Source organism: Littorina saxatilis, linkage group LG10, assembly GCF_037325665.1.
Source record: "Littorina saxatilis isolate snail1 linkage group LG10, US_GU_Lsax_2.0, whole genome shotgun sequence".
In the NCBI taxonomy this organism is placed as follows: Eukaryota; Metazoa; Mollusca; class Gastropoda; order Littorinimorpha; family Littorinidae; genus Littorina; species Littorina saxatilis.
Window position 1 is genome coordinate 8,575,313 of NC_090254.1, and position 23,330 is coordinate 8,598,642.

At 42.1% G+C, this 23,330-nt stretch overlaps 1 protein-coding gene across 1 annotated transcript in view; it reads left to right on the forward strand.

The window, feature by feature from the left end:
- Nucleotides 1–11,776: 11,776 nt before the first annotated feature.
- LOC138978090 (agrin-like) overlaps nt 11,777–23,330 on the forward strand; it is a 391,935-nt gene continuing 380,381 nt past the window's right edge. The window contains exon 1 of the mRNA XM_070350724.1: nt 11,777–11,983. Coding sequence (XP_070206825.1) covers nt 11,812–11,983 — 172 coding nt within the window. The 5' untranslated portion in view covers nt 11,777–11,811. The remainder of the gene's footprint in view (nt 11,984–23,330) is intronic.

The following is a 23,330-nucleotide window of genomic DNA, read 5'->3' on the forward strand; positions in this document are numbered from 1 at the left end:
TGCCTCCATGCTGGTATCAATAGGTAATATTTCTCCAAAGATGCCAGCTTTGAGGATGCTTTCTTTCTTTCTTTCTTTATTTGGTGTTTAACGTCGTTTTCAACCACGAAGGTTATATCGCGACGAGAGGATGGTTTGAAAATAGCTTTTTTTTGAATTTTTGATTTCATAACTTCTTTCTTCAGAATGTGTTGTTGTGAAGGAATTGGTTTTGCTGAATACAACGATGTGACGGCATGAGTATGACGATTTGAAATTGGGTCATTGTACATTGGCCGATCTTTGATTTGTGTGTACGTGTTTGTGTGTTTGTTTGTGTGTTTGACATGTTGTAAATCAGAGTGGATTTGTTGAGGATAAAAGTCGCTTGTTCATGTCAATGCCTGTTATTTTCTCAGCTGCCTGGTTCCGCATACCTTACGCTAACTCTTGTTGCACATGGTGCATGCATTTGGAGCGCTTACGTCCCTTTGATTCCGAGATGTTTGGTTGTTTGTTTGTTTGTGTGTTTGTGTGTTTGCTAAACGCAGTTTGCTTTCGTAAAAGCAAAAGTAACAACAGTTTCGTAAAGCTTCAGTCGACGTACATGCATAGCGTAACAAACAGATCTCATTCAGACAATTGTGTAGGCCAACATGCATACAGTTTTTGATCCGATGCGATCACTTCTGTCGGAACCAGTTTAACCAATGTCTAACTTTCTTCTCGGTGTGGGAAATGTGAGCACTACCTTCTCCCTAGTTGTGTAAACTTTTCTTTTTATCTCTCTGTTCCTATGGCTGAGAGAAGTTGAGCATACTGATGGGGGCTCAAGACCAGCCTGTATCAATATTTTGATTCTCCCCCAGTGGATTTGTTGAGTAATGGAGATGGACGCTTGTGGAACGAACTGGGAACAGGGTTGATGGGTGGGGTGGAAGTAAGTTGTTGGATCGGAATAGCCTTGCGAATACTCGACGTGGCAGGATTGGCGAGGACACACACACACACACACACACACACACACACTCACACACACACTCACACACACACACACACACACACACACACACACACATTGCACATACGCACGCACGTACGCACACGCACATACACTCTCTCTCTCTCTCTCTCTCTCTCTCTCTCTCTCTCTCTCTCTCTCTCTCTCTCTCTCTCTCTCTCTCTCTCTCTCTCTCTCTCTCTCTCTCTCTCTCTCTCTCTCTCTCTGTACTATTGCTACATGTTCGATTGCTACCAGCTTGTATTTATAATTACCTGCATAGTATGCATTTGATTTTATGAATAACCACATATGTATGCTCTTCATGCTTCATCTTCATCATCATCATTATCATCATTATCACGTGCTGAAGTTTTCCGACCTCCTTTTGTTGGTTAACTTTTTAATTTTTAATTTTTTAATTGTATAATTGTGTGTCTATGCGTCCCAAGGACAGATTGTAAGAAAAGGCGTAGCCTTAAATCTTAATCCTTGTTAAATAAAGTTCAATTCGATTCAGTTCTCTCTCTTAACCACATATTATGCTCTTCATGTCTCATCTTAATCATCATCATCATCATCATCATCATCATCATCATCTTTATCGTCACGTGCTGAAGTTTTCTGACCTCCTTTTGTTGGTAAACTTTTTAACTTTTTAATTTTTAATTTTTCAATTTTATCATTGTGTGTCTGTGCGTCCCAAGGACAGATTGTAAGAAAAGGCGTAGCCTTAAATCTTAATCCTTGTTAAATAAAGTTCAATTCAATTCAATTCAATTCAATTCAATTCAATTCAATTCAATTCAATTCAATTCAATTCAATTCAATTCAATTCAATTCAATTCAATTCAATTCAATTCTCTCTCTCTCTCTCTCTCTCTCTCTCTCTCTCTCTCTCTCTCTCTCTCTCTCTCTCTCTCTCTCTCTCTCTCTCTCTCTCTCACCTCTAACTGTGGAGATTCAAAACGGAACTATGCAAAAAGCAGAAAATGTCGACCAGTCAATGTGCTGCTTCATTCAATCTACCCATTTCTTCTGCTAAGTTAAAAGAACTCATAGAAACAGATCTGGAATTCCCACTCCTTCAAAGAGAAACTGTCAAAAACTCTGAAAAATCTCTGTATCCTTAGCGGATTATGACTTTATTCAGTTATTCTGCAGAAAAACAGAAATGCTGGAGAAAAACTGTTTGTTTCTGCAGCATTTCTGCATAATGTCATCTTTCGCGAGAGCAACGGTTTTTTTCTGCAGTAAAACAGTTTTACTGCAGTAAAATTGAAATCAAGAATGCTGCAGTAAAACGGTGATGTTGTTTTACTGGAGAAAAACAGTTTACACTTTTTCTTCAGCATTTTGGCATTATTCAGTTATTCTGCAGAAAAACAAAAATGCTGGAGAAAAACTGTCTTTTCTGCAGCATTTCTGCATAATGTCATCTTTCGCCGAAGCAACGGGTTTTTCTGGAGCAAAACATTTTACTGCAGTAAAATTGAAATCAAGAATGCTGCAGTAAAACGGTGCTGTTGTTTTACTGCAGAAAACCTGTTTACACTTTTTCTGCAGCATTTTGTACTGGCTCATTATAATGTTGGAGCACGCGAGCCCCCCTCTGTCGAGAGATGGACTCATCCAGAATTACCAATAGTTACAAACTTTTATACTATCCCAGGGGGCGACGAATACAAACGCTACTTTGCAAGGTCGTTCGTTTTTCTCCAGAAAAACTGTCACAGACTATTCTGAAGAAAAAGTTAATCGCAATAATGCTGCAGAAAACCAAGTAAACATTATGCTTCAGAAAAACTGTTTTACTGCAGTAAAAAACGTTGCTTCGGCGAAAGATGACATTATGCAGAAATGCTGCAGAAAAGACAGTTTTTCTCCAGCATTTCGGTTTTTCTCCAGAATAACTGAATAATGTCATAATCCGCCAAGAGCCAGTACAAAATGCTGCAGAAAAAAATGTAAACAGGTTTTCTGCAGTAAAACAACAGCACCGTTTTACTGCAGCATTCTTGATTTCAATTTTACTGCAGTAAAATGTTTTGCTGCAGAAAAAAACGCTGCTTCGGCGAAAGATGACATTATGCAGAAATGCTGCAGAAAAGAACGGTTTTTCTCCAGCATTTGTCTTTTCTGCAGAATAACTGAATAAAGTCATAATCCGCTAAGGATAAAAGTGCGTCCTACTTCAACCCCAGTTTCAGAAGCCATCAAACGAACCTCCCGAGTTAAGCCCGAATTGGAAAGTTTCGATGCCGTACACAGACTTTTTACACAAAGTTCAGCAGGAACAACAGAACAAAACAAACCAGAAACACCTCCAAATCGCTGCGGGCAGGCTCATTTTTGGTTAACTTTTTAACTTTTTAACCACGGCAGCCCAAAAACGTTCAGAATCGTTTCGAGCAGACAGGCATTCTACACAAAAACATAGCAGCCACGAATCGTTGAAAAACAGAATCCCAAAAAGCGTTTCCAAGATCAAACTGGCGTTTGAGGCAGAAAATGAAATCAGCTTTGAACAAACACGATCAAAAGACAGAGAGCAAAAGGGAGTGAGTGAAGCCACTATCAAACCACTTGTGCTGCCATCCGCCATCCGCACGTCAGTGAAAGCCATCAAAGAATATCCGATAACGCTTATGAGCCCAAAATAAAATTGATCCCTCAACCGGAAACCGGATTGATCTCTCTCGTGGCATCTCGTTTCCAAACTTGAAAACGCGAGAGAGAATGAACGATTAGACTGCTGACTGGGAGTTTGCTAAAAATTTACCTTCTGTCCCGTGTGGACTATAATTGTGAATCAACATGGGCGCAGTGGCGTGGTGGTATGACGTCGGCCTCCTAATCGGGAGGTCGTGAGTTCGAATCCCGGTCGCTGCCGCCTGGTGGGTTAAGAGTGGAGATTTTTCCGATCTCCCATGTCAACTTATGTGCAGACCTGCTAGTGACTTAACCCCCTTCGTGTGTAAACGCAAGCACAAGACCAAGTGCGCACGGAAAAGATCCTGTAATCCATGTCGGAGTTCGGTGGGTTATGGAAACACGAAATTACCCAGCATGCCTACTCAACGAAAGCGGAGTGAGCTGACTATGCTCTCAGAGTATAGTGTGGGGAACCCAAATGGGCAAACGAGTTCACACGTAGCCAGGCACAGGGACGCTGAAGAAGAAGAAGAAGAAGAAGAAGAAGAAGAAGAAGAAGAAGAAGAAGAAGAAGAAGAAGAAGAAAGAAGAAAGAAGAAAGAAGAAAGACGAAAGAAGGAGAAGGGACCGGTAGAGGGTTTTAGCAGGGACAATTCGCATTTTACCACCTCGACACACACCAACAATCTACAGCTTTAGTGGATTCTTTATGTACATAGTTCATTTTTGTCTGGATTATTTTGGTAATGGACGTCTATGTCAAACTGTTACATTTCTTACTGTGCAATGGGAGTGGGAAGACTGTTGACTTTTGGTATAAGTCAAAGTGGGAAGACGCTCTTATACCACGAGAGGGTGTTGGTGTTATTGCTATGGCCTGGCCATACTTTGTTTTTGCACGGTATGACCAGAGTGTCACCGTTGGCAAGACCTCGATCCTTTTTAATGCGAAAGATAACATCTGAGCCAAAGACCTTTCTCTTTCAACGCTGTTTCTTCGTGAACAAGTCTGGATCTTTGCCGAAGAATTCCCCATTGACCTTCTCCCGCTCCTCATTTACGTAAGGTAGTGAGGGAACACGACTTTACAACGTGTTATCAGCTCCTGTCCGTTGGGACATGCGTAACTCGTGCTTGCTGGAAGCTGCACCATATTTTGTCCTCGCGTCCACGGTGTTCTTTTAGCACCCCCTTAAAAACTGGGGAATGACCGAGAAACTCGATCTGGTTCAGACGGACATCTTGTTGGTGAAAATGGCTTCTCACGTGCAGTGTGTTGACGGCACGCGAGGGACCAGTCTAACATGACGTCCGCTGCAGTGTTGAAAGGACACCCCAAAATACCTTCCTTCTTAAGTGGACCTGTGTGTAACTCGCCTTAGTTCGGCCCAGGCTTTCACGCTGGGTACATCCATCCTTCCAGTCGTAAACATGTCAGACATCGACAGCTGCCAAGATGTAGATTTTCTTCTTCTGCTTCTTCTTCTTCTTCCTCATTCTTCTTCTTCTTCTTCTTCTTCTTCCTCATTCTTCTTCTTCTTCTTCTTCTTCTTCTTCTTCTTCTTCTTCTTCTTCTTCTTCTTCTTCTTCTTCTTCTTCTTCTTCTTCTTCTTCTTCTTCTTCTTCTTCTTCTTCTTCTTCTTCTTCTTCTGCTTCTTCTTCTTCTTCCTCATTCTTCTTCTTCTTCTTCTTCTTCTTCTTCTTCTTCTTCTTCTTCTTCTTCTTCTTCTTCTTCTTCTTCTTCTTCTTCTTCTTCCTCATTCTTCTTCTTCCATCTTTTTCTTTTTCTTTTTCTTGTATTGTATTGTATGGGGAGATTTATATAGCGCTTGACGTTCTCTAAGCGCTTTACATATTAATTTCTGCCGTGTGAGATGGAATCTTTTACACAATATATCACGCATTCACATCGGCCAGCAAACCTCAAGCCTATTAGGGCGAGCATTCACCTTTCACGGCCTTTATTCCAAGTCACACGGGTATTTGGTGGACATTTTTATCTATGCCTATACAATTTTGCCAGGAAAGACCCTTTTGTCAATCGTGGGATCTTTAACGTGCACACCCCAATGTAGTGTACACGAAGGGACCTCGGTTTTTTGTCTCATCCGAAAGACTAGCACTTGAACCCACCACCTAGGTTAGGAAAGGGGGGGGGGGGAATTGCTAACGCCCTGACCCAGGGTCGAACTCGCAACCTCTTGCTTCCGAGGCAAGTGCGTTTACCACTCGGCCACCCAGACACCCACTTCTTCTTCTTCCTTATTCTTCTTCCTTATTCTTCTTCCTTCTTCTTTTTCCTTCTTCCTCTTTTTCTTTTTCTTTTTCTTCTTCTGTGTTCGTGGGTTGCAACCCCCAAGTACACTCGTAGGAACGGGTGGGATTTTACGTTTGTGATCATCTTTCCCCCACCATTAAGGCAGTCATAGACTTCCATTCCGGGGAAGTTGTATGTGTCAAAGTGAATGCATACTGTTATTTATGTAAACGCTTGGATAGTTGTAGAGGTTACATGCCGAGTCTCAGTGATTATCAAAAATAATGGTCGAAGTTAGCGGATCATGAAAAATGCGAGCTTCAGCGAGCTTTTTCATGACCGCGAACTGAGACCATTATTTTTGATAATCACTGAGACGAGGTGTGTAACCTCTTTATTCCTCCTTTCTTCAGTTATTCAAAGAAAACAGGAGTTTTTGTGCGAAAGTTTGATTGAATCCGAATCACTCAACCAGTCAACCTGCGCAGGCGATCGATTAATGCGCGGTTGTATAGTTCTGTGCAAATCATTCCATTCTGTTAACACTTCTTGTCAGTTTCCTTGTTTTGGACTAAAATCAAGTTTGCAGATATGCTGTTATTCTGCTGTGGCGGAAAAGGCAGATATTGTGTGTTCTGTTTATGTTTTAGTATCGCTTAGGATAATGTTCTTTCGTCAAATGAAACTAGCAGACGAACATTTGCACCCGTGTTCCAACGTTAATTACTGTATGAAGTTCAGTTTTCTGGGGAAAATAGTGTATGAAACCGCTTTATGTTGTTTAAATTGATGAGATGTGTGCATTTGGTTGCGTGTGATCTGTTTATAAAATGAAATATTGTTGAAAACTGACCGTCGGATTGCAGTCAGTGTTGTCGAAGAAACTGAGTGAAAAGAAGGGGAACTACTCTTGTCGCTAGACAAAGTATGAGTTACTTGCCTTGGGAATTTGCTTGTGATGAACGTTTGTGCACGGCAGATCTAGATTCAGAAAACAACCGAACTCATGGATTTTATATGGAGATTCATGTGTTCAGGCCTGTAGTTGTTAATTTAAATGCGGTATGTTTGTATTGTTTGCTCCAGAGATGTATACTTCGTACATTAGAGCGTTCGGAACTTTTCAGTCGCAAAAGTAGTACCGAAGCAGAACAGCTTCTCAACCCATTGCACTATCGAGGATTCAGGCTGTTGCTGGCTCGTTATTTGTTTGGTTGCTGGGTCATTATCGAAAAATAACTAGCTCTACAAGTTTACAGAGGTAAAGAAGCAGAGGGGGGAATAAAGTTAGTTAACTGTTGCTTAATAGGTCCAGCGGACCATTTAGGCCAAATCAGGACCCCAAAACGCTTGGATAACCTATGTAGAATACGATGATATTTTATACAGGAAGGAAGTAATGTGTAGAGGTGTCTTTCAAGGTAAAAATACCTTCCAGTTGATCCACCTTGCCAATAACCAATATTCAATGCAGGCCTTGACCTTGACCTTGAAAAGGAACATCCTTCTGCTTGGACACATACCAACAATGTAAAGCCCAGCTAGTTCTGTGCTGAGTGGGGAAGTCATTGAAATCCATTGCAATCTGCGAAATTATTTTATATCTAAAAAAAATAATAAAAACAAGAAATTCCTACGAGGTAGGAAAAACACCCCCGTCAAAGGGAAATAACCTTCTCAGTTGGTGGCAGTGACTGAGTGAGAATGGTTATTTCCCTTTGACCATTAAGATGTCCCTCTATAAGTCCTTGTATAATTTTAATCCACCAATAACTCCCTAACCGTGTGTTTGACTGGTCCCAATTTTTGTAAGGACCGTCTCAGGAATGTATAGAACCTGTTCACCAAGTTTGGTGACGATCGGTCCGTTCATTCTTGAGATCTATATGCAAACACAAACACACACACAAACAAACAAACAAACAAACAAACACATCGACCGAATCCTATACACACCCCTATACCGGGGGTGTAAAAAACATCAGCAACCAGGCGGCGGAATCGTGGTATTTGTTTAAAAGCATATTTTTAATCCTTCAGGTTAGACGTGTCGAAGACAATTTTCCGTTTTAATGTACTCATTTTAATGGACAATAAAGTGTTGTTATTGTTATTGTTGTTAAAGCATATCTTTTCTCTGTAAACAGCTCGGTTGACCATCTCCGATCTGATCAGGCTTGTCCATGGAATCAGACCATCCCTCCGCTTTGTCTAATGCCAAACATAAAGAGCCTGTGCGTGCTCCGTGCACAGCGGGAAGTGATTGAGGAATGACGGGCGCTGTGGCGGGGTGGTAAGACGTCGGCCTCTTAATCGGAAGGTCGAGGGTTCGAATCCCGGCCGCGGCCGCCTGGTGGGTTAAGGGTGGAGATTTTCTCCGATCTCCCAGGTCAACTTATGTGTAGACCTGCTTAGTGGCTTATTCCCCTTCGTGTGTACACGCAAGCACAAGACCAAGTGCGCACGGAAAAGATCCTGTAATCCATGTCAGAGTTCGGTGGGTTATAAAAACACAAAAATACCCAGCATGCTTCCTCCGAAAGCGGCGTATGGCTGCCTAAATGGCGGGGTAAAAACGGTCATACACGTAAGATCCCACTCGTGGAAAAACACGAGTGTACGTGGGAGTTTCAGCCCACGAACGCAGAGGAAGGAGAAGATTGAGGAATTATTTTCTTAAAGCCACTGGTGACTTTTTAAGAAATCATTTCATCAAAAGGTTCTAACTCACCTCGGCAAGCAGTCAGGGTTTTGATTTTGGGAATGGGACCAAGTGGAGGGCTGGCCTTATCCCATGTGAAACCCTGGCCCGCGATGGCGAACCGTACCTTTTACACGGAAATCGGAAAGGAGTGTGCCTTTTAGTGAAAGGATTTCTCTTATCCCATGTGAAACCCTGCCCGCGATGGCGAACCGTACCTTTTACACGGAAATCGGAAAGGAGTGTGTCTTTAAGTGAAAGGATTTCTCTTATCCCATGTGAAACCCTGGCCCAGACCTGCGATGGTGAGCCGTACCTTTTACACTGAAAGGAGTGTGTCTTTAAGTGAAAGGATTTCTCTTATCCCATGTGAAACCCTGGCCCAGACCTGCGATGGTGAGCCGTACCTTTTACACGGAAAGGAGTGTGCCTTTAAGTGAAAGGATTTCTCTTATCCCATGTGAAACCCTGGCCCAGACCTGCGATGGTGAGCCGTACCTTTTACACTGAAAGGAGTGTGTCTTTAAGTGAAAGGATTTCTCTTATCCCATGTGAAACCCTGGCCCAGACCTGCGATGGTGAGCCGTACCTTTTACACGGAAAGGAGTGTGCCTTTAAGTGAAAGGATTTCTCTTATCCCATGGAAAAAGCATGAACGACTCTACGGAGGATTGGAAGATTGTTTATATGGGAAGGAAGACATCCTTGGCAGTGCTGGTGGCTATGGCTTCTCGCGTTGCACATGGCTGTGCTCTAGGGAATCCTCTCCTGGCTGGTTGCAATGTAATTGTATTAAATGTAAAATAGAACCGTAGTTTTATTAAAAAGTGTTGCCCATAATCGCAGTTTCAGCTTTCCAGATGATCTGTGAGAAAAGGTGTGACATTTTGCACGTAGTGGACCCTAGGGATAGTGTATGTACACTATTGTGATCAGGGCGCTATGGAATCCTCAATTTCAGTTCGCATGGTGACCAGCCATGGATTAGATTACGTGCGCTGGTCGTAAGAGTGAGTGAATGGGCGAGTGTGTCACGGTGACATTTTGCATACATATGGATAGTGTCTGTACACTCTTGTGAACAGCGCGGTGTTGAATCCTCAGTTTCAGTTTGCTCCTTGACCAGCCATAGATTTGATCACTTGCGCTGCTCGTAACAGTGAGTGGGCGAGTGTGTCACGGTGACATTTTGCATATGGATAGTGTCTGTACACTCGTGTGAACAGCGCGCTGTTGAATCCTCAATTTCAGTTCTCACCGTGACCAGCCATAGATTAGATCACGTGCGCTGCGCCCAAGAGTGAGTGAACGGGTGAGTTTGTCGCGGTGACATGGCATTGACGTGAAAATGATGGCTTGCACTCTGTGCCAAGAGTCACGCAAAACTAGGTCATGTTCGATCCGGGCTTTTTTTCCGTGCCCTGGATTTTGCCCTAATGGCCGGTTCACACGGTACGATTTGCCTGATCACACGAAGCGATAAGACTCGCTGACTCCCGCTATGAGAGATCGCGGACTCGGATGCACAATGGGTTATTAATCACTGGTTGGAACATCCGTCTGGCCGTGTTGGTTCGCGACGAAAGTAGAACTGGGTGAATTAATAATGTTCAGCTACTTCTGCTGTCCAGGGTTCTTAGGTCTTTTGGTGGTAAGGCTATGTTGGTGGAAGGATCAGAAAGTAATCATCAGAATTCATGATTGATGAGACATTATGATGTATTCATTCAGCGTGCTTATCAGTCGTCGATAAGGAACTTGGGTGCTCTGATGTCTCTTAGGCAAGTACAAGGATTAGTCGTAGCCAAACACTCACATTCTGCCCCCCCCCCCCCCCCCCCCTTTTCCCTCCTCCCCTCCGCCCCCTCTGGGCCCCTCTCCGCTCACTATCCCGCCCACACCATCTTTTCCTACATCCAGAAGGTCTCCTTCTCTTTGTGATCGGCATTAATGACTTACTTTTTACATTTAGTCAAGTTTTGAGGGGGAATCGAGACGAGGGTCGTGGTGTATGTGTGTGTGTGTGTGTGTGTCTGTGTGTGTGTGTGTGTGTGTGTGTGTGTAGAGCGATTCAGACTAAACTACTGGACCGATCTTTATGAAATTTGACATGAGAGTTCCTGGGTATGATATCCCCGGACGTTTTTTTCATTTTTTCGATAAATACCTTTGATGACGTCATATCCGGCTTTTTGTAAAAGTTGAGGCGGCACTGTCACACCCTCATTTTTCAATTAAATTGATTGAAATTTTGGCAAAGCAATCTTCGACGAAGGCCGGGGTTTGGTATTGCATTTCAGCTTGGTGGCTTAAAAACTAATGAGTGAGTTTGGTCATTAAAAATCGGAAACTTCTAATTAAAATTATTTTTTATTAAACGATCCAAAAACAATTTCATCGTATTCTTCGTCATTTTCTGATTCCAAAAACATATACATATGTTATATTTGGATTAAAAACAAGCTCTGAAAATTAAAAATTTAAAAATTATGATCAAAATTAAATTTCCGAAATCGTTTTAAAATCTATTTCCTCTTATTCCTTGTCGGTTCCTGATTCCAAAAACATATAGATATGATATGTTTGGATTAAAACACGCTCAGAAAGTTAAAACGAAGAGAGGTACAGTAGTAAAGCACAGCGCAATCGCTACCGCGCCAAACAGGCTCGTCACTTTCACTGCCTTTTGCACAAGCGGCGGACTACGTTCAGTTTCATTCTGTGAGTTCCACAGCTTGACTAAATGTAGTAATTTCGCCTTACGCGACTTGTTTTTCTCTCATTCGGGCCATGTTCATGACAGAATCTAGCTGATCGACTGCTTTGTTTTCTCTCCGTGTTGTATCTCTACTTGTGTGTATGTGGGATGATTTAGGAGATACGATTCCTTCGAAAGCGGCGTGTGGCTGCCCGAATGGCGGGGTAAAAACGCTCATACACGCACAAACCCACTCGTGCAAAAATGAAGCCTGTGCTGCGTGGTCGGCTGGGCGTTAAGCAAACAAACAAACAAACAAACAAACAAACAAACAAACAAACAAACAAAACTCGTGCAAAAACATGATTGAACGTGGGAGTTTCAGCCCATGAACGAAGAAGAAGAAGACAAAGTAGTTACGATGTGACCCAACTTTGTGGAACAATACAAATAAATGTCTCCTGTGTTTGTGTGTTGCAGCTCCCTGTGAAACCTACTTCTGCGCCTTTGGGGCCGTATGCATGGTGGAGCTGGCAACAACCAAACCCTACTGTCAGTGCCAGAACCAGTGTCCCACGGTCTTCGCCCCAGTCTGCGGCACCGACAACGTCACCTACGCCAGTGAATGTCTGTTGGAAAAAGCGTCGTGCGTCCAGCAGAAACGCATCAAGGTCAAACAGCCAGGCGTTTGTGGTGAGTGGATTTAAAAAAACTTAAAAATGATTAGTTAGTTTGTTTGTGTGTTTGTTTGTCCACTCAGTCTGTCTGTTTGTCCTCTGAGTCTGTCTGTTTGTATGTACGTATGTGTCTGGTTGGCTGCTGTCGGTCCAGCTGACTTCCTGTGTGTGTTTGTTTTCGTTACATTTTACTACAATTGTCAAAGTTGAGGATTCTTCCGTTGTGCCAGTCTTCATGTCTCTGTATTTCTCTGTCTGTCTGTCTGTCGGTTGGTCTGTGTGTCTGTGTGTGTGTGTGTGTCTCTCTCTCCCTCCCTCTCTCTCTCTCTCTCTCTCTCTCTCTCTCTCTCTCTCTCTCTCTCTCTCTCTCTCTCTCTCTCTCTCTCTCCACTCAAAAATAATTTTTGATTTGATTTGATTTGATTTGATCTCTCTCTCTCTCTCTCTCTCTCTCTCTCTCTCTCTCTCTCTCTCTCTCTCTCTCTCTCTCTCTCTCTCTCTCTCTCTCTCTCTCTCTCTCTCTCTCTCTCTCTCTCTCTCTCTCTCTCTCTCTCTCTCTTCCAACGCTTTTTCTCTGCACAAAAACAACAGAATACTTACAGAACAATATTTTTCCACACGCTCAATCGATGTACAATCAGGGAAGAGTGGTTCAAGGGAGAGCAGCGCTGCCATAGCAAAACAAGTTTTCCAAGCAACAGTTATCCGCCCTGCAGCACACGCAGGCTTCCATTCAAAAGCAAAGAGTTGATGAGAAATCTTTGATGGCTTCACAAATTGGATTTTCTCCTTTTTTAAGTTTTCTGTTTTTTTGTTCAACAACCTTTGTGCATCGTTTTTATTTTTATTTTTATTTTTGTGTGTTCTTCATTTTCTTTGCCTATTGAAATCCCCAAACCTTGCTCTTTTGTTTTGTTCCAAGTTGGTGTTGTGAGCTTGGACTGTTCACGGAAATTACTTTCCATTTTATCTGTTTTTCCCACTGCCCCCAGAGGATGAAAAAAATCTGTATTTCACTTTCTTTTCTCTATCTTTTAGTTTTATGTAATCATGTGGGTTTGTTTTTTTAAGGGTTTTGTTTTATACTATTTCCTTATTGTTGCTTTTTCTTTGTTCGTTGGTAGTTAGTTAGTGTTAAAAATGTATTATCTGTTTGTTTGACAGTTGCATGAATTTTTCACTTGTTTATCATTTTTTTGAGTTGAATTAGATGTATGTTTTTGTATAATGTTGTCACTTTTATTTCAGCCAAAGCTATGAGTGATCTTCTACTCGTGTCTTGAGTTTGGTACCCCATTCGTAGTGTAAACCTTGTTTTGATGACTAAAGTCTGGTTGTAGCATTATGAGTTGATGTTACACAGAACTGAGTTTGATCGAAAGCACTTTTTAAGCTCTACTGTATTTGTCTTGAGTTTGGGTTTAAACCCATTTTTGGTTCAAAACTAGTTTTAAAAACTATAGTTTGGTTGTATTATTTTATTATGAATAAAAAAAACCAAGAAAGGTATGTTGTTGGAACGTTTAATTATTGACAAAACAATACGTTACGTTTTTGTAAACATAACGTTTTGTTTTGTCAATAATTAAACGTTCCAACAAAATACCTTTCTTCTTTTTATATTCTGAATGTTGGAACAGTTGCAGTCTATTTGATTTTGGATTTATAATAATAATAATAAATGAGCATTTATATAGCGCAACATCATTGTATTGGTATTTTATTCGTTTGATAGAGAATTACCTTTGAGCGCAGTACTGCGTGTGCCTTGAGTTTAGTATCCCCATTCGTATATAGTACACACTTTGTTTTGAGGACCCTAGTTCGGTGGCAGCGATTATGCACGGAATTTGGTTTGATCAAACAACATATTATTCGAGCTATACTGCTTGTCTCTTGAGTTGGATTATACCCCAACACCTACACTGTAAAAGGTAGTTTGGTTGAGCAGTGGGAACTCCTTGTTGAGCCCCCGCCCCCCCCCCCCCCCCTCCACACACATTTACGACTCCTTCCCGTTTAAGGTCCCATTGTCTCAAACTTTCTGTTCATAACCTCTGAAAATGATGTAACCGTGTGCCGAAACACTACGATCACCTCGGGAAGCGAAGTGCAATCAAACAGGATTGAAAATGTTAGGGCTAATTTCTTAGCCCTATAAAAACTGTTATGCAAACCCGAAGGTTTACATGAACATACAGACAATCGGAAACCACCAGACCCGATCACAAACAGAATTCTACAATACACCGGTGTTGACTTTAAAGGCCAACAACTCGGGTGCAGAGTCTGCTGTGAAAGGAGCGGTAGCCTCCCCTGTCACAATGTTACCCAATTTTGAGACCCCATTTTTTTTAAGAACTAATTGTTTTCAGAATTTGAAGATCTTGGAAGGAGATTTCCGCTGTATGTAGTGTCTTGAGTTGATTGTGCACTGAATTCAGTTTCATAGAAAAATGCTTTAGTCCGTATGTTTCCATATTTTCTTACTGCTTCTTAGTAGAATAGGTCACGTCAGTTTGTAGATTGTGACATTCCGTTGAGTTTAAGTATAGATCCGGTTTTTTGTCTTTTTCTTTTTTGTGTGTTGAATTTCTCCATATCATGTAAGCTTACTCCTTCTATCGCAAGCATTGTTGGTGTACTATTTTGTATCGATTTTCAATGATTTGATCATAATTATACAGTGGTAAGTCACATTGGTGGCTTATCTGACTGTGAAGCTGCCTACACTTATCGTTTTTCGTATATATATTATTCAGGGGAAGGTTTGAAGAACACAAAACCACTCTTTCTTTTAAGTTGTGTTTGAAAGATTCGTGAAGATTGGTGAATGCAAGAACATGATTGTTACATTTTTAAAGCTGCTGTTCTGGTCTGATACTTTTTGAAGCTGCTGTTCTGTTCTGATACTTTTTAAAGCTGCTGTCCTGGTCTGATACTTTTTAAAGCTGCTGTCCTGGTCTGATACTTTTTAAAGCTGCTGTCCTGGTCTGATACTTTTTGAAGCTGCTGTTCTGTTCTGATACTTTTTGAAGCTGCTGTCCTGGTCTGATACTTTTTGAAGCTGCTGTTCTGTTCTGATACTTTTTGAAGCTGCTGTCCTGGTCTGATACTTTTTAAAGCTGCTGTCCTGGTCTGATACTTTTTGAAGCTGCTGTCCTGGTCTGATACTTTTTAAAGCTGCTGTCCTGTTCTGATACTTTTTAAAGCTGCTGTTCTTTTCTGGTACGTTTTAAAGCTGCTGTTCCGCGAAGTGTGTTGAATACAACTGTATGGGGGGAACGGGTTTCTAAGGTTACACAGAAAATAATGTTCTATGTGTGGTGTTTCTGGCGTGATGGTGCGGTTGACTGAACACTTAATTACTTCTTACGTTGATCCAGCTGTTTTCGAATAAAACCCTTTTGGGTATGACGTGAACGGACGTTCTTCAGTTCAGTTAGTTTGATATGCACACTTTTCTCTCTGTCTATTTCGGCTATGTGGCGCCCCCCCCCCCCCCCCCTCTCTCTCTCTCTCTCTCTCTCTCTCTCTCTCTCTCTCTCTCTCTCTCTCTCTCTCTCTCTCTCTCTCTCTCTCTCTCTCTCTCTCTGCAAAAAGCCTTTTAACGCAATTATTTGTGGTGACATTTGTAATTTTGACCTTGAATATTAACGAACAGCTCTTTTTAAGTCATGGACTTGCACATCGTCAACCTCACCTCACCCCAACCCACCCCGCCCTATCAAGGAAAAGACATTCCCAAGGGAGTCCACTCGCCGGATGTTTGTCAAAGGGAGAGAAGGCAGACAGGCAAGGGGAGAGAGGGTGATGGGAAAGGCATGTAAGGCAATCCAATAACGTTGCTTGGCGGGGATTAGATTATGGTGGAACAAGCGAGCGGTCTGTCACTAATGTCGACCACCATTGCTGTGAAATCCAGATTCCTGGTAGGGTCTTTGCCCTGTGGTATTGGGGACGTTTGAGACATTGGACTGGTTAAAATTGTGGCTGGGGAGGTGGATGAAAACCTGTGCTGTAAACCAAATAGTCGGATTGAAATTAATTATGTAACTCTGCTGAATGCATTCAGTCCGAAGGGATACGTATGTCGATGTGTAAAACTAGTTTAGCAAAACATTGTCCCATGGCTAAAAACGAAGCGGCCTGTCTGTTGATGTTGGTATTAGTCCCAGAGGATGGAGACTCTTGTCGCATGAACAATTCTGCGCAGGGCTGAGATAGTGTACACTGTTGCTAACATATCGGGAGGAGGGTATTGGATTTAGCAAGGTTTGTATTCAGGGTTTTGGCCCCAGCAGATTTTTCAGCATCCAAACTGAAAATACACAGAGCACAAATGCATCAACACAATCAATACAGACATAAAACGTAAATCCAGAAGAAGAAAACATTTAATTAAAGAAAATCACTAAATGTTTTAAAGCATCCGAGGCAAAGTCCGTCCTCGCGTGTTAAATCGCATTGTATTATTTTCAAGTTTTTGTGTCTGTGTTTCCAACTTTTGTCCTCGTTTCTTTTGCATCATTTTGACGCCCTGCAATGTCTATAATGTATGGTCCAGAGCTAGCTAGGCTACGTTTGGGGCCGTTGACTGTCCACCAATCTCTCTACCCTACCACCTGTCTCCTTCTCTCGTTTACACACACGCACGCATGCACGCACGCAGACACGCATGCACGCACGCGCGCACACACACACACGCACGCACACACACACACACACACACACGCATGCACGCACGCACAATCATACACACACATACTGTGACAAGCCCCCTTGCCCGGCACAAACACACCACAACCCCAACCCTTTTGTAAACCGAACAGAACACGTAAATGACTGATTCTCTTGCGGTTCAAAATGGCACACACTCCGACCGCAGCATCAATAGCAATACATAATCCACGAGCCGACACAATGCGCGACACTATTGGATCGTTTCCCCTTCGTCTGCTGTTGCAGAACGTGCCAGCTTTTTTCTTTGAGTCTATTGTTAACGCTTCGTTATTCCCGTCAATCTTACACACTGGTGGCAACAGGCACTGAGCAACAAATGTTTTGAGTTTGTTCTACCGACTGAGCTGGCGTCCAGTGGATTCCAAGTACATTCATTTTTCATCGAAATAATTATGTTAAAGGTGTAAGACACCCCTCTCGTATATATAAGCGTTGATGTACGCCGTCTCGTATCTGGCCAGGCTTTTAACATGGGATAAGACCATCCCTCAACTTTCAGTTGTCAATATCAAATTCTACAGCTTCGCTTTTACAAAATCAATTAATAAAAAATACAAATCCCAATACGCACAGAGAGCACAGAGGATGCTCAATGTTGATTTGAGCCTAAGTGGAGGGATGGCCTTATCCCATGTAGAACCCCTGTAGCCAGACACGGCATACGTGAACGCCTACACGAGTGACAATTCCGACCTTGTTTTAAGAGCCTCAGTTGTACTGTAGGTCACAGCACTTCCACCTCAGTATGTACACCGCCATTGTCTTTAAAAACGTTTGTGGTATCGGGCATGAATTTTATTTTATTATTATTGTATGTCTTAACACCTGTTCCTTGTCCAGGCATCAACTACTACGACCACATATAAATTTCGTTCCGCATGAACAATTAGCAGATCACAATTTACATGTTTAACGGCAAAAATGTAACCGCCATTGTTGAAAGCTCCTGTACGCCACCCTATCGGATCGACCGGTCGAAATCAGACCAGGCTTGCCAAAGATCCCACGCGCCAACGCACAAGTGGGGAGAATGAATTTTCACGAGAGGAAAATTGGATCAGAGATGTCAAAGAAAATCTGCAGCATCTATTTAGACGGGAGCTCACCCGCTTTTGCCAATTAGTTTCCCATTTCGCCGGAACTGGGCTTTCAATTTCAGGCGGGATAATCCATCAGAGGTTGACAGAAAATCGACAAGTTGTCGCCCCTGATGAATAGCAATTTTTTTTTACGGACTGTTTCGTAGTAGGAGAAGACTTAGTTTGTGTTGACTAGATTGAGTTATGTTGAGAAATGACTGATTGGAGGGTAATGGCTGAATCAGGCAGTGTTGTTGTGTGAACAAACAAGCAATCGACGACTGAAAGCGCGGCAGGAGAAAACCAGACTGCAGACGAAATTGATCTGGGCGTTTGACTTGAAAGCAGAACAGTGAAATGTGGCGGCGGTTTGAAGAGGGTAGAATCAATTACAAAAGTGTTTCCTTTATATCCCACTGTTGCAAGTGAGGATGTTAAAGGCACACTCATGTTTGGTAATTATATCCCACTGTTGCAAGTGAGGATGTTAAAGGCACACTCATGTTTGGTAATTATATCCCACTGTTGCAAGTGAGGATGTTAAAGGCACACTCATGTTTGGTAAGCAGACAGGGAGCAGAACTGTTTACACGGTAAGGGGTGTGCCTTTAAAGGTACCTTGCTTTTTATGTTAACAGTTTGTTTGTTCGTTCATGGGCTGAAACTCCCTCGGCTTTTACGTGTAAGACCGTTTTTACCCCGCCATTTAGGCAGTCATACGCCGCTTTCGGAGGAAGCATGCTGGGTATTTTCGTGTTTCTATAACCCACCGGACTCTGACATGGATTACAGGATCTTTTTCGTGCGCACTTGGTCTTGTGCTTGCGTGTACACACGGGGGGTGTTCGGACACCGAGGAGAGTCGGCACACAAAGTTGACTCTGAGAAATAAATCTCTCGCCGAACGTGTGGACGAACTCACGCTGACAGCGGCCAACTGGATACAAATCCAGCGCGCTTCCGACTGAGCAGTACATCCCCCCCCCCTATGTTAACAGTTATGTCAGCTATCGTTTGGTTTGTCCAGGCCTTTACATGGGGACAGAGCATCCTTCCACTTGAACATATACCAACATGCAATAGCCTGGCTATGGTATTCTCTGCAGTGTTTGGGGTTTGTTTTTTTAGTCAGTTTTCAAGACTCAAGACTCAAAAATTTTACTGTCCTTATAAAAACAAGGACAATTGCCATGCAGTGTCGGGCGGTTACAGACATAAAATACATCATATTTACTAAGAATTAGGAATTGCACGAAACAAAAACACTCAAACATATCACATATGGTATTCTCTGCAGTGTGTGTTTGTTTGTTTTTTGAGTCAGTTTTCAAGACTCAAGACTCAAAATGTTACTGTCCTTATAAAAACAAGGACAATTGCCATGCAGTGTCGGGCGGTTACAGACATAAAATACATCATATTTACTAAGAATTAGGAATTGCACGAAACAAAAACACTCAAACATATCACATATGGTATTCTCTGCAGTGTGTGTTTGTTTGTTTTTTGAGTCAGTTTTCAAGACTCAAGACTCAAAATGTTACTGTCCTTATACAAACAAGGACAATTGCCATGCAGTGTCGGGCGGTTACAGACATAGAATACATCACATTTACTAAGAATTAGAAATTGCACGAAACAAAAACACTCAAACATATCACATTTACTAAGAATTGTGAGTTGCACTTCAAGATATCCTAGCATCTTGTTTACTGACACTGTATTAGTGTCAAAACCCGAAATAAATTTAACAAAACACAATACATTCCCACTCTGCACATCTGCAGGGCTCCCCAACGTGCGCGTCCCTGCGTCCTGTACACACTAGAAGCCGAAAACTCGTACTATAAATGTATGGAGGGGGTCCCGGGGCGCACTAAACTTTAAAAGAACGGGTCATGGGACGCACTAAATTTCCTTTATTGTGCGTACCTACCGTATATACTTTTTCAGACTGCAAGCATCAGCTATTGAGAGGCGTCCGTGGGGAGCCCTGCACATCTGTCATGGTTGACAAGATCGTTAACACGGGAAGTAAATGTATTTTTAAAATTCAGATTCATTCGTGACGACTGTGTAAGTGAGAAACTTTTTATCTATGTTCCCCTTGAGATAGAACAGTCTCTTGATTTGAATTTATATTCAGTTAGCGAGTGGAGGTTTTCGTTAGTCAGCCGATTCATTATTCATCAGAATCCGGTTGTTTTCGCACGGGACAGCAGAATGTGTGAATCAAGGCTCACCCCATCAATCTGTTCAGAATGGGCTCGTCTCAATTGTCTCTCGTTTTTGTCTCGTTCTGCATTTTAGTGCCCAAGGATTTATTGTGCTGGGCAAAAGCACTTTGTTTTGCGCTCTCTATTTCTTTCTTTCTCTTGTTCATCAGATTGTTTTAAACTTTTTTTCTTACTTTTTTTTCTTATTTTTCTTGGATGAAAAACAATCGATAAGAAAAGGATCGTCTCATTCTTGCGAATTTAAAACTGAATCTAAAAGAAAGTCTGCCTTCTTATTTTCTTTTTACATTTAGTCAAGTTTTGACTAAATGTTTTAACGTAGAGGGGGGAATCGAGACGAGGGTCGTGGTGTATGTGCGTGCGTGTGTGTGTGCGTGTGTGTGTGTGTGTGTGTCTGTCTGTGTGTGTGTGTAGAGCGATTCAGACTAAACTACTGGACCGATCTTTCTGAAATTTGACATGAGAGTTCCTGGGTATGAAATCCCCATACGTTTTTTTCATTTTTTTGATAAATTTCTTTGATGACGTCATATCCGGCTTTTCGTGAAAGTTGAGGCGGCACTGTCACGCCCTCATTTTTCAACCAAATTGGTTGAAATTTTGGTCAAGTAATCTTCGACGAAGCCCGGACTTCGGTATTGCATTTCAACTGGGTGGCTTAAAAATTTCTTAATGACGTTGGTCATTAAAAAACTGAAAATTGTAAAAAAAATATTTTTTTATAAAACGATCCAAATTTACATTCATCTTATGCTCCATCATTTGCTGATTCCAAAAACATATAAATATGTTATATTTGGATTAAAAACAAGCTCTGAAAATTAAATATATAAAAATTAATATGAAAATTAAATTTTCGAAATCAATTTAAAAACACTTTCATCTTATTCCTTGTCGGTTCCTGATTCCAAAAACATATAGATATGATATGTTTGGATTAAAAACACGCTGAGAAAGTTAAAACGAAGAGAGGTACAGAAAAGCGTGCTATCCTTCTCAGCGCAAGTACTACCCCGCTCTTCTTGTCAATTTCACTGCCTTTGCCGTGAGCGGTGGACTGACGATGCTACGAGTATACGGTCTTGCTGCGTTGCATTGCGTTCAGTTTCATTCTGTGAGTTCGACAGCTACTTGACTAAATGTTGTATTTTCGCCTTACGCGACTTGGTTAATGTTGGTTTTGCGTGAAGTAGGGAGACCGCTTTCGTGTGTGCGTGTTGTGTTTTTTCTATCTGTTTAATTTCTTTTATTAATTTTATTAGTATTTGCGGGGGGGGGGGTCTCTCTCTCTCTCTCTCTCTCTCTCTCTCTCTCTCTCTCTATCTCTCTCTCTCTCTCTCTCTCTCTCTCTCTCTCTCTTTCTCTCTCTGTCTCTCTCTCTGTGTCTCTCTCTCTCTCCCTCTCTCTCACTCTCTCTCTCTCTCTCTCTCTCTCTCTCTTTGTGTGTGTGTTGCTTTTGTCATGAAACCGCTTTTATCCTCGTCAAAGGCGTTAAAGTTAAAGGCCGCAGACCTTTTGAGTGGTTATGCAAAGGTTTCAAACTGGTGTCTTTTAGAGGATTGTTGTGTCTTGTCGAAATCGTTCTTAGTTTTTTTATTTCTAGTTTTTTAAATTACTGGGGTGTTTTTTTTTATCCGTGATAAACTAGGGAAAAAAAAGCGTTTCTTACATCTGCTGAGTTTTTGTCTTCGCTTTATTGTTTTGGGAAAAAAATGTGAAAATGAAAAATGGAAATATAAATCAATCCAAAGCGTTTTCAGCCCATTCTGCGCGAGCGCGTGCATATATATATATATGTGTGTGTGTGTGTGTGTGTGTGTGTGTGTGTGTGTGTGTGTGTGTGTGTGTGTGTGTGTGTGTGTGTGTGTGTGTGTGTGTGTCAGTGTGTGTGTCTGTCTGTCTGTCTGTCTGTCTGTCTGTCTGTCTGTCTGTCTGTCTGTCTGTCTGTCTGTCTGTTTGTTTGTTTGTTTGTTTGTCTGTCTGTCTGTCTGTCTTCTTTTGCGAGACTCCTTGATGTTCTAATCTACATTGCATAAGGCCAAACAAAAATATATGATGGTTTAGGGTAACGTGACCAAAAAAGATAGGGTCGGTATGTCAGCCGTTTTTTTCTTATTTTGTTGAAAATGTAGTCGTCTTAAAGGAGGTTACTTCCCTTAGTCTCGGTATGGTTTGCCAAATGTGCCAAAAAGGTTTTTTGAGAAATACAAACAAATTTCAGGGTCGGCGGGAAAAGATAGGGTCGGTCGGGTTACCCTAAACCAACATATATTTTGGTTTGGCCTAAACTAGTTCACTTGGAAAATCCGCTCTGACAGGGGCCGGTAATTACTGGCGGGGAACAACTCTGGCCTTGCCTTTTGCAGAATCTAGAATGCTAGGGCCGCTTAAACCACGCAGCCTGAATATCTTGTTATGACGAAGGTGATCAAGCGTGTAATGTTTCAACGTAGTCAGGATCGACGATCGATTTTGGGTGAAGGAGGGATAAGGTGATGGAAAATGGTGGGGGATGTGAATGGGGGGGGGGGGGGGAGGGGGTAGATTGAGGGGGTAGGGGATGAGATGGTATGGGGGCTGGGTTGGTTTAATGTAGGTCGAGCGAGTTGTGGATAGAAAGGTCGTACGAGGTGGGTTTTTGTTTTATAAGTTGGGGGCTAAACCAGGTGGACGTCAGGATGGTGGATTGATCGAGGAAGGGGAGTCGGAGAGTAGGTAGGGGACGGGGCTGGGGTTACGACACTTCCTTATGCTTCAGTCCACAATTTTGCGCTTCGGGGTGGATTGAAAAAGTAATGGACATCTCTTTCGTGATTCAAAACTGAGTTTGTTTCCCTTTTTTAAAGATTAAGTATTAAAATGCCACTCGATAGGCACATCTGGATCTGCCAAGAAAAACACTTTCCAAGCTTCTGCTTGTGAAGTATTCATTCACCACACTCACATACTGCTGAAATGGGCTCAGAACTTACACACAGCCTTCAGGTCCCAAGGGAAACCATCTTCGTCTCACGCGTTCATGTCAGAAAAGTATGTAGTTTTCTGCCAACACCGTATTCCACTCACGGATTGCCGACAATTCGGCCGACAATTCTTTTATCCTCGAACAGATTCGATTGAAAGCCACGAAGAATATTGTAGAGTTCAAGACTCCGTCTATGATGGGGGGGGGGGAACCTTTTTTTCTCTCTCAAAACATCACTAGTTTTGATGGCATAATGTGTATAGACTTCAGTAGGACCTTTTTCCTTTGAGAAAAAAACTCCGACCCACACTAGAATGGATTTCTGAATTTGCATAGCTG